Source organism: Pezoporus flaviventris, unplaced genomic scaffold, assembly GCF_033815535.1.
Source record: "Pezoporus flaviventris isolate CSIRO_AGI_PZ_B2104156 unplaced genomic scaffold, CSIRO_AGI_Pfla_v1 ptg000066l, whole genome shotgun sequence".
Taxonomy (NCBI): Eukaryota; Metazoa; Chordata; class Aves; order Psittaciformes; family Psittacidae; genus Pezoporus; species Pezoporus flaviventris.
Window position 1 is genome coordinate 5,139,886 of NW_026892614.1, and position 12,421 is coordinate 5,152,306.

Genomic DNA, 12,421 nt, shown 5'->3' on the forward strand with positions numbered 1-12,421 from the left:
CTGCTAATCTCATCCTGATCTTTTTTCCACAAACTAAACATTAGGCTTACAAATGGATTTACTCATTCTCCATAAACAAAGTAACTAGTGACATTACTCTTAGTTAAATGCTCTGATGTGTTCTGTGTTAGGTAAATCACTATAAACAAATATGCTGACAGTAGATTGAAACCAGGAATGATTCTTGAGGAACCTAACAACAGAATTGCTGGAACCGAAACCACCATCCTACATAAATTCTGAATCTTGAATGTTTATTAACTATTCTATGAGTCTATGATTAATGTAAGACTGACATGCTAACTTGCGCCCATCCATACAGCATCCCCTACAATAGTACACAAATCATTATGAAAAGGTGAGTGACTACTGCAGGTACTCCAAAAGTTCTGTGCAGCCCTGAACTCCAGGTAATACAAGTGGAAAACAACATCCCTGTCAAGTGACATAACTTTAGGAATATGATACTCTGTAACTGTTATTTCCTGGAACAATACAGACTGAATATTTTTGTTTTTTTTTTCTTTTTTTTCTTTTTTTTTGCCACACTGAGGTTTCACAGGGGAAAAAACTGTACTATTTAAGACAGACTGTGAATGTATGTGTGTGTAGGGAGCTGGACAAGAGAATGACAATACCTGATGGGACACACACAGATGAACACTGCATACTGCTGTGGCAAAAGTGCTCCAAGCTGACAAAACACTAGTGTTTCCTTTAAAAATCTTATGCTTTCTTAATTCCCCATCAGACTAGCCAGATACTTGACAATGGAAGAGAAGGAAGCGAGCAAAGGATTGTTCCCCTAGTTTGCATAACTTGCTGTTTTCATCTCAGCTAAAAATTTCATTAATGGTTGTCATTACTAGGATGCTAATCATTAAGAGATTGGCCTCATTAACTAAGTAATTACTTGGTACTGAAATTAGCTCCTGCTTCATGAAACCCAGTGCCAAAACTAGCAGTACGGTTGCCCATGGAACCACAGTGCCCAGCCTCCACACAGGAGAGTAGTGTGGACTGAGAAAGGCTGAAAGTGAGACTCACATTTTTTGGAGTCTTGCATCTTTTGGGGGGCTAGGTTTTTCCAGTTACCACAAGGTGTAAACTCCACTGGAGATCACAACTTTTCCAAATAATCTAAAGGGTTAGGTTATCTTAGGTCCTATGTGTCCGTCACTTTCAGAAAGAAGATCTGGCTGCTAATTTTATCCCTAGGATTTTCTGTTCTTTACGAAGAATTTGAAGCGGTTCATAAATGCTTATATCCTGCTACTGCTGTTTTACTGTTTTGCTATTTACTGTAGCATCATGAGCCTTGTTGTTCCTACTTGTAACACGACTTCCAATCAAGTCAGAAAATATCACTGTATTACAAATTAATCTGTCTAGCACTTTGTCTTTAGAATGATTCCTACAATATTTTAAAGGGCATTAATCTTACACTGTACCTACACTCTAATGAATTTCATAGATGTTCTCATATTAACACTTATTAAAATTATATTGGAATGCAACATTGTACTTGGGCCTTCCCACTGGAGACACTGAAATCACCTGCTGGTGACATGGAGTTTTCCCTCAGAAGACAGAATCATAATGTTCAATTACTTAAGACATCTGTTTAAATGTGTATTCCTTTGAGGGGATGTGAAACATAGATGAGGAGATAAATTTTAATAAAACTCCATTTCAAATTAAAAAAGAGAAAATGCAATGGCTTATTATATTTGTTATTATAGGTAACAAAAATTGTATATGAGTATGAATTTGCTATTAGAACTAATACAGACTGGAAACTTTTGCTAGTTTAAAGATTTCAATCTGTCAAAGATTAACATGTTAGGACTCACAACATGCATATGCTTTTAATACTGAAGTTCCCATTTTTCACATGTGAGATCTTAATGAAAGCCACTTGTCTTGTTACATTAGGGCATAGAAACTCTCACAGATACCTACTACTGAATGATGCATGAGATTATTTTCATGTATTAGAAATAGAACACATGTGAAATAAAACCCAATTACAAAGCATATGGAAGAAAGCATGTTACCTGGACATGATGGGCAACACTGCCCCGGATGTATGGTGGGGTTGCCGCAGTTAGGAACAGGGCAGGTGATCAAGGCACACATTTCCCGGCCATTGTGACAGTAACATTCCCTGCAGCCATCGTGCCAGCTCTCCTCATTCTCATGTCGCCGCCCATCCATTGACAAGCAAGAGCCTGTTTTAACAGGAGGCATAAGAGAAGCAGTTGCCTCTGCAAAAAAGTCAAAGGGAAAAAAAATGTGTCCCAGTTAGCATGTGTTGTTTAGGAAAAAATCCACACCAACTTTATGCCAGGATTGCATTATTCTTAAAGCACATATAAGACCAAGCGAATAGTAGTTTTATCATTCACACTTAGAAACAAGGTAACAAAACACATAGAACAATTAAAGGATAAACTGAAGGGTATGGTGGGATGAAGTAGAATGCATTTCCTTGGAAAATATAATCTCTTCTTTCTGTTGCACCTATACTGTTTTTAATCATACAGCAATGCAATATTTGCTAATAATGTATATTAAAAAAAAGAAGTGCAATGGAGTGTAACAGCAGAAAACATGAAGCATATTTAAAATGAAATGCTTAATATGGCAGTGTATTAGATTATCTATAATGTGAGTATCTGATAGCAAGTAGAATATAAAAGCATTTACAACAGCTAAGGATGGTCTTACATCATGAATGACAAAAAAATTACAACCAAGTTTTAAAATGGTCATGCTAGATACCGGAAATATTTAGTAAAACACCTAGAGAAATTGTTTACATTATTATGAGAAATGAGATGCTTGGAAGACAACTGCTCTGACAATTTTGTCCCTCATTCCTCCTTTTACTGAGATGAAAATACAGTAGCTTGAAATGCTGCATTACTTGCACTTAGCCAGCGCATGGAAGCAGCTGGTCCAGGGAGGATAAAGTCTCATTTGTATCTTATGCGGTATTTAAGTGCTGCAGGATTCAGATTCAATATATTCTTGTTAATCAGCAGAGTGAATTTAGAGCCCAACACTCCCTCATCCACATCATTACGATAAGGATTTACAATCAGTTTGTCAGTGAACTGACTTGTTTTCAGGGTATGTCAACCATGTTCTACTGACGTATATATAAAGGTTATTTGTATTAAGTTGCTTATTTCATTTTCTGTTTAAAAAAGGATGCAGTATGAAAAGTAGTAATGTTTATGTGTAACTTTAATAATTTTTGGTTGTTTTTTACTAACATCTAAGTCAGCATGTCTTCAGCTGTGGCAGATCTGTCAAAGGTGGTCTCAGACCCAGAAGCAGATGGTACAAAGTTAGTTTGATGCATGTCATCAGAGTAAGAACCCAGTACACAGAAATTACATTAGTATACCATTTTGTGAATTAAAAAGAAAAGTCATGGTATAAGGATAAAATCCTTCTTAAATCAGACTTCATCCTATTGCATGAACAGAAATAATAAGTGTGATACCACTGCAGAGAAGGCAAGTTCAACCTAAGATACAAGTACAGGAACACTGTAATTTTCAATGAGGTACTATCTCTACCAGTTTGAAGCTTGTCACTACTGCTAAAGTACAATATCTAGTTTTTGAACTGTGAGGAGAGACCAAAATAACTGGGTTTATTTCATTTGGGACACCTCCTCCACCCACAAACAACAAAACCCACAAACATGCAGGGGGCTCCAGCTGCAATCCCTTAAATACTGAAAGAATTCTAAATGGAATGGTGCTTAGCTGTCCCATAATGTTTGATGAGCTAACGACAGGAAGTAACTGGTACAATTTGTAGAAAGGGAGAGAAATATTAGAAAATTAATTTTAAATTGTCACATACTGGTGGAAAATATTATTTAGAGTTGGGGGGGGGGGGTCTGTTGTTTTTTTTTTCCCTTTTTGAGAGTGCATATTCTTAATAAATTAAATCTTAGACAAACATCTGTCAGGGATTATCCAGATATACTCTATTTTATACAAAGGCAGACAAACGGACCCTCAGTCTTCCAGAGGACTATCCCAGCCCTGTACTTCTATTAATCCTAGCATAAGCTATTTCTGGCAGAAGCAATTTAGAAAGTGGAGCTAATTCATAGGCAGGGGATTTACCTATTCCTTTCTCTTACACAGGGATTTTGGGTGAAAATGTTAACAAGGATTCACAGTTCCCCAGAACATGCTGCCAATTGCTACCATTATTCTTAGACAAGTTGCTGATGAAGTGAGGTTGAAGTGATTTGCTCATAGCTTGGTATTTTTATGATCATGATAATAATAAATACTACTAAGAGAGGGATCAAGTTACTTTTCCTAAATATGTGTGCATGCTTTAAAGTACATTCTGGTTAAGGAAAGGAAAGCGTGCATACATATAATTAGTAATTGAAGAGTTGCATGTGTTTGCAGTGTGGGATGCAATTAGGGCACACCTAAGAGAACACCCTGTGTAAATTCCATCACAGCACCACAACAATCAGGAAAAGCGTGTTGACTGTGATCATGGAGACAAATGACAAGGTAAGTGATGAAAATGATGCGTCTCAATGGGACTCCATTCAGCAGTTACCATTTCTTAATTTCTAAATTTTTTTTTCTGGTGAAAGTCATACATTGCAGCTTACGCCAGTGAAATCTCTGCTTCTCGTACCTGCAAGGTACATTTATGACTTGTAATTTTTTTTTTCTAGAAATCTTACAGTTTTGTTATAATTGTCTGCAATGTATGATGTCATGCGGAAAAAATATAACATTGGATCCTTCTGATTAATGTGACTGCATGTTTGCCTTCAACTGCAGGAGAGCAACTTAAGGAACTTGTACCATTTCTTCAAGTCCCATGTTCCCATAGCTTGTCTTATTATATTTTATGATTTTTTAAAATGTAAAAAAACCCAGCTGCTTTAAAAAGGTAAGAATGCAGTCATTACACAAAGCAATGGCAAAATACTCAAAAGTACTTGGCTATAGCTAGAAATCAAAACTCACAAGTAAGAATCAAAGAAAATAAGCATGAAAGAGTGGTTAGGATCAGAGAGAGCCTGAGCACAAAAGAAGTCATTAAATGCAACACATGAAGATGAGCAATGGAGTAAGTCAGATATCCAGAGTAATACAAAACATAAACTGAAAATCTCTTTAGAAGAGAGACATGTTAAAAGCAGTATGAAACTAAAGCAGACAACAATCTCAATCTCCACCTCACACTTGGTGGTTACGAGTTTGGGATATGGCACATGTGACATCTTTGCCTTAAGAATACCCAGTCCTGTGTTAGCACTCCCTCTACAAATTGTTCCTTGAGTCTGCCTGAGAAGTGTCCAAGAAAAAGCACTCTAATTTTAGATGGTGTACAGGGCATCTATCAAATCAAAAACCTGAGTTTGTAAAGAAAAGATGATGGTGAAGAAGCCAGTATGAGCACTGCTACTGAAAAAATCCTTTCTCAACTAGCTTATTTCTAGTAGTTACTTATTAAGATCCTGATCTAATTTTTATTAATGATAACAAACTGATTTTTGTGACTTTGTAAAGGGAGATGAAAGCGGAGCAGAGGCTTTCTGCTGAAGCCAAGACGAACGCAGGTAATAATAACCACCTGCAAAGCAACACTCTCCTTTGAGAGAAGTTGAACTGCCTGCCCCAACCAGTTACCGTATTTCAATTCTTACATATTCCATGCAGTATTCCTTCTCTTCTGCTCTAGCTTCCAACCCCTTTGAACACAAGTTGCGATTGCAGGTGGTGATGCATTCACACGTACCTCTGCACTTGCAGATAACACATCCATGACTGTTCTGCTGGAAACCCATCGGACAGATTTTACCACAAGGCACGTCCGGACATTTCTTACACCGACAGATTTCACAGCCATGCTTGTTCTTCCTAGATGACCAAAATCATTTGTTAAAGGTCAGCAGGTCACTTCAAATATCTACGCGTCATGTTTAAAGCAAAAGCGTTCCCTAAAGATGGGACTGATCAAGTAAAGAAAATTATCATTAACTGTCACCCTTACATTCAGCAGGTGTATGGGATGTACAGGTTTCCATCCCTGGCATGTACTCCCTCCATGTAACTGGCAGAATCTGCATATTGTACTTGCAAGCCATAGCAGATAATATACATGTATGTACTTGTGACAAGTATTGATGATAGTTTTTTTTTTTTGTTTTCTACTGGAAACATAGAAAGAAAACCTTCTAAAACTGTGAAGAAGTTAGAGGGGTAGGTAGGAGTCTGTTAAAATTCCTATGTTTTTGTAACACAAATTAGTGTTAACTTTCCTCTTCCAACAGTAAGTACAGAAGATTTCCTCTCTTGCACACTGACACTATAGAGAGACCTATGAAAATATTAAATAAGCAGACAAAAAGCTGACTCAAAACTTAGCATGTGGAATGCCAGTAACCCATATAAAGAGTAGGGAACACAGTAACATATCTTGAAACAGAGAAAACCAGAGAAGTTTTCACCAGACAGAGTACAGAAAATCAAGAACACAAATACTTCAAAAACTTCCAGGTGAAGCTAGGCAGGAGTCTAGAGCACCACCTGAGAGCATCTCTTCACAGCACCATAAACATGCTGCTTCTGAGAATCCTACACTGGAATATTTGCTTGTCTTTAATTCTTGTTTTCGGGAAGACGGATAATACCATTTACACATCAGGCACAAGTGCACTATATCTCTTCAGAGAATCACAGAATAATAGAACAGTTAGGGTTGGAAAGGACCTTAAAATCATTTAGTTCCAAACCCCCTGCATGGGCAGGGACACCACACACTAAACCATGTCATCCAAGGCTCTGTCCAACCTGGCCTTGAACACTGCCAGGGATGGAGCATTCACAAGTCCCTGGGCAACCCATTCCAGTGCCTCACCACCCTCACAGTAAAGAACTTCTTCCTTATAGCCGATCTAAACTTCCCCTGTTTAAGTTTTAACCCATTACCCCTTGTCCTGTCACTACAGTCCCTAATGAAGAGTCCCTCCCCAGCATCCCTATAGGCCCCCTTCAGATACTGGAAGGCTGCTATGAGGTCTCCACACAGCCTTCTCTTCTCCCACCTGAACAGCCCCAACTTTCTCAGCCTGTCTTCATACATGAGGTGCTCCAGTCCCCTGATCATCCTCGTGGCCCTCCTCTGGACTTGTTCCAACAGTTCCATGTCCTTTTTATGTTGAGAACAGCAGAACTGCACACAATTCTCCAAGTGAGGTCTCACAAGAGCAGAGTAGAGGGGCAGGATCACCTCCTTTGACCTGCTGGTCACGCTAATTTGGATGCAGCCCAGGACACAGTTGGCTTTCTGGGCTGTGAGTGCACACTGAAGCCGGTTCATGTTCAGTTTCTCACTGCCCAACACCCCCAAGTCCTTCTCCACAGGGCTGCTCTGAATCTCTTCTCTGCCCAACCTGTAGCTGTGCCTGGGATTGCTCTGACCCAGGTGTAGGACCTTGCACTTGGCATGGTTAAACTTCATGAGGTTGGCATCAGCCCACCTCACAAGTATGTCAAGGTCCCTCTGGATGGCATTCCTTCCCTCCAGGGTATCAACCGAACCACACAGCTTGGTGTCATTGGCAAACTTGCTGAGGGCGCACTCAATCCCACTGTCCATGTCAGCAACAAAGATGTTGAACAAGACCGGTCCCAACACCGATCCCTGAAGGACACCACTCGTTACTGGTCTCCAGGCAGACATTGAGCCATTGACCACAACTCTTTGTGTGCGGCCATCCAGCCAGTTCTTTATCCACCGAGTGGTCCATCCGTCAAATTGATGTCTCTCCAATTTAGAGACAAGTATGTCATGCAGGACAATGTCGAACTGTCATATACAGATAGAGTAATTTTCTGTGTCTTCCCAAGATACTGGGGGTGGGGTGTGTGGGAAGGGGAGAGAAGAAATTAAAGACAAAAGGGTAAAAAAACCCTAATAAATTATTTCCCTTAAGTCTGTGGATAAATATATTGCTTGAATGTGGTAACTCATTAAAATCAGGAAAACATTTATTGGGAAACTGACAGATCTCTCATTGATTGCTGCACCATTAAATGCACACTGGTCGTCCTCCTCCCCCCAAAGACAATATATGGGAAGTCAGAACATCTAGAGGAATAGAGAAGAAATAAATTATGTAAATCTCTAGAAATACTGACTTCAAACTCTAGAAAACTTCATGCGATTTTTAGTTAAAAGGCTGAGGAAAACAGTCACACAATAGGATGGACAATGGAAAACTTTCTGTCCTCCTATCCATCTAGTTTTATCTCCTTTATCTCTGTATCCACAGTCTTTTAATTTTAAAAGAAGTGCTTCTTCCCATTATTATGTGGAGTTTTCAAACAGCAAACTCTTATTAAGCTTTTTTTTTTTTTTCAGACAACTGTGAAAACGTTTTGGTTTCTTTAAATATGCACGAGCTTAGATTTCCCAATTATCAACCTTTGGCAGTCTTTAAGAAAAACTTAAAAACATCAAACAGATGATGATTACTCCTTAACTTTCCACTCTTTAACTGGCTTCTTTAGTGTCCTACTTGTGATTTTGGTTTTTAATGTAAAACCAGAGTTTTACATGGTAATAGAGATCTGTCTTCCCATGCTTTTGATGGTCATAATAGGCTCAAAAGTCACATGAGGCTTGCTATTTTAGAGAAGAAATTGGCACAGTAGCAGTAGAGAACTGAACAAGCATACTATATTTCTTTTTGGGTGTACAAAAGTGCAAGGGAAAGATCATCTCAAAGACAGGTTTCCTATAGCACTAACACCAGCTTGAAATTGAAAATTTGTTTTAAAAACATCTTTATCTTACTCCCATCTACCATATTTGTCCATTAATCTTTGCTGTCCTTTGTAAAATACTTGTCCTACACAGATTTTCTAATAGAACTGGTTTATGCACAGTTCAGTTAAAAGAAAAAAAAAGAGAAAACTGTGTTTCAGCTTATCTAAGCACAGGAAACATATACAGAAATCTGTAATTTTCCCCTTCCAGCCAATATATTAAATGAGTCACACATACAGGCTAAAAATTACTCCTCTTTACAACAAGCAGTGTAATTCTGTGAGAGGCTGAACATTATCTTTTTCATAATGCTTCCTATTTGAAGATGAGCTGTGTGGTTCAGTGCCAGCCCATGGAGCAGTTCTGCCCCGTGTGATGTTCTCACTGACCTCCCACAACTCCTCTGAATGGGATAGGGTACAATGGGCCAGACAGCACACCTTGCACAAGGGAGTGCCTGGGCAAGTCAATACATGGTCCAGAGCTGATACTCTGTGAGTCAGTGCTGGATCAAAGTGTCATTTCACTACATATAGGACTTTAAATGAATAGCTGCAAATTGCATGATTCAATATTTATACTTAACTTTAACCTGTTTATCATTTTTCTTCCTTTTCACTAAATTCCAGATACATTCAAATTTTGAAGGTCTGTGTTTCCATTTTGAAGCATATTACTTTGAACTTTTAGTCTTATCCAGTTATACACAGTAAGCTTAGTAAATCTAGGAAATAAAGCCTGTCTTATTATTCTCTTCTTCAACACCATAAACCTTAATATTTTTCTAACCTTCTTATGTGACAGTAACACACTATTTCTTAGACACTGGCTGCTTCCTCCACAAGTTTAGAAAATCACTGGGATTTGTGCCTGAAATTTGTATTCTTTAACGTATTCTCCTTGACACTTGATTGACACTGAAAAATACTTGCACCTAGAACCAAGCATCTCTGTGTTTAAAGTGCTCTTGCAGCTCAAGGACAATATTCATAGGCCATTTCCTAGACTTCTCAGAAACTGAGTCATGAGTTCTTTATTACAGGAAAGCATTCCAGCAAAATGACTGATTTCATCAATTTCTTGAAATAAAGCTAGGCCCATCTATCTTTTTTCTCTTCAGTCCTCTTTGGTTTTTATTCAGGATATTGAACCGTTTTTGGGTAGACAGACAGCATTAATGCAATGTATGTCCATGTTGAAGAAGATGGCACAGACCGCGTTAGATTTCCCCACACAATCAACTAGATTACTGTTGACACACACCACAGATTTATTAACAATAATCACCTTAAGTGCTTGGGCACAGGTATCATCAGGGTGGTACTCGCATGCAAACTAAGGACTCCATAGGTCTCGAGAACTGCTCTCAAAGGAAAATCGGTTTATTAAGGTGCAAAGTGTATTAGGCTCCTTGCTTGGGTTCTTATCTTTCTCATCTTCAGAGGTTTCTCCTCTATGTGAACTATGTAGGACAAGTATTTTACAAATGACAGCAAAGATACCATGGTCTGGTCACTAACGAGGTAGACTTAAGAACATTACTACCAGTCACACACACTGGAAGCACAGGCCCAGGAATGGAAATTCACTGTTTTATCTTAAAGGAGCATTTGTTTTTTCCTGAAGATTCAGTTTTGAAGTGAAAAAACAAACAAACAAACAAACAAACCTGAAAAACCAAGCTCAGTTCATCAGAGGTTATTAAGGTCTCTACCATGTTCCAGTTAAAGTTGTAAAAATACTGTCCACCTTCCTCTAGACAAAAAACACAGCTTAAAATAACCAAACCACGCAAACCTGCTCATTATGTGAAAGAGAGTATTTCTCCCTAAATCCATGTTGATGGGAAAAATATTGCACAATAAACTAGAAGAATATACCAGGAAACACATTTACACAAACAAAAAAACTTTGGTAACTATAGTTCAAACCAATCCTCAGCAGCAGCAGCAAAACATTTTTAACACTTCAGTGTGAAATCTACATTGGGACTGACAGTGAAGAAAACCAATAGTAGTAAACTGAAAGAAATCAAAAAGAGAAACAAACTTAACTACTTTAGATACCACAGAAAAGAATAGAGGTAGCTATTAAGCTAGCTATTAAGTTAGCTAGCAAGTCCAAAATGGAAATGACAAAAGACATTAAACAGACCTTATTGTTTTTCTCATAACTTTCAAATAGGCTAAAGCAAATGGCCTTGAGAATAATAATTTTTTTATGCTCTTGCAAAATTAAAATTAAAAACAGCTTTTCCTGTTCCAAGCTGAATGATATTCAATCACAGAGTAAACAGTTAAATACTTTTTGGTTAATATCAGCTGCCTCTGCACACACTCCTTGAACACATGGATGAGAAAAATCTTCTCAGATCCTGTCCCATGGTTACCCTATTGACTCCACTGCAGACAATAAATCATTCAATCATTCATTCATTCAATCACTCATCTTTATTTCATCCTGCTACCCATCTTCAGCCATCCTTGCTTTTGAAGCCATTGGGCAGAATTTCTGGGAATGACAAAACTGATATCCCTTTTGTGTAAATTCCTTCCTGTTCTACTTTCTCTCACTGAAAAAAACAACTCCCAGCCACTCCTGAAGTCAACATGCCTGAAGACAATTTTATCAACCTTTTAATTTTAAATTCTTGCTTTCCCTCTCCCATATTAAACTTTGAGGTTTGGAGAGGAAAGTGAAGTTTGTTTTAATCTTTGTTATCTTTCATTCGTTTTGTCTTATTTCAATACCACCACTCTCATGAGTGCAAAAATCTGCTATTATTTAACCAGAAACAAGCCTAATTCTGTATCTCAAATAACAGATACAGGATTATATTAAATGGTGTTTACTTGGTTTTGCTGGACTGCTATTATGTGAGTAATTTTTAAATTACACTAGGAATGCCTCAAGGATACAACTCAAGCTTAGGAAAAAAAAAAGTGACTTAATGTTTTCAAGGGAATTCCACCACCCCCCTTTTTTTTTTGACTATTGCAACATATCTGGTTTTATTTTTAGAAATTAAACTGTTACGAAAAGCAGGCAGTAATATTGGAATGGATCCATCAAAAAATAAAATGCATAATACATATAGAAGCCACTAGCCTGATTGCTAAAAAATTTCTGTGATGAAAAACTTGACCAGCTTTTGTCACCCACTCCATAAATGAATAAATACCACAAATATTTCCTTACATGGAGAAAGAACCCCAGCAACAATACAGATTTTGAGCAGACTTATAAAAACTTGGATAAGAGACAGCAATGTTCGGCATGAATCATGTAACTATCAGAAATGTCTCATTAAACTATTCCGTTGTCATATTAACATTAAAAAAACTCCTTGAAATACTAGAAAATGATTTGAATAAAAGAAATGGCTATAAAATGAAAGGGTACCACAGTGGAACACACAAACAGAATTTCAAAAAGCTACATGCAAGAGACGTTACTTGTAAGTAGCTTTTTCATCTTGTTTGTCAAATATTCTTCAAACAAAATTCAAGCATCGCTTTGCTTTTATAATCTGCTGTTTTTTTTAAGTTGCTGCTTCCTCATCTGTTGATCAAACTCCATTTTG

General features: G+C 37.7%; 1 protein-coding gene across 2 annotated transcripts in view; it reads right to left on the bottom strand.

The window, feature by feature from the left end:
- Window positions 1–12,421, bottom strand: part of CRIM1 (cysteine rich transmembrane BMP regulator 1) — a 189,138-nt gene that overhangs the window by 17,706 nt on the left and 159,011 nt on the right. For both annotated transcript variants that reach the window (XM_061471077.1, XM_061471076.1), the window contains 2 exons: window positions 5,803–5,924; window positions 2,058–2,267 (listed from right to left, as the gene is read on the bottom strand). In XM_061471077.1, the coding sequence (XP_061327061.1) occupies window positions 2,058–2,267; window positions 5,803–5,924 (332 nt within the window). The remainder of the gene's footprint in view (window positions 1–2,057; window positions 2,268–5,802; window positions 5,925–12,421) is intronic.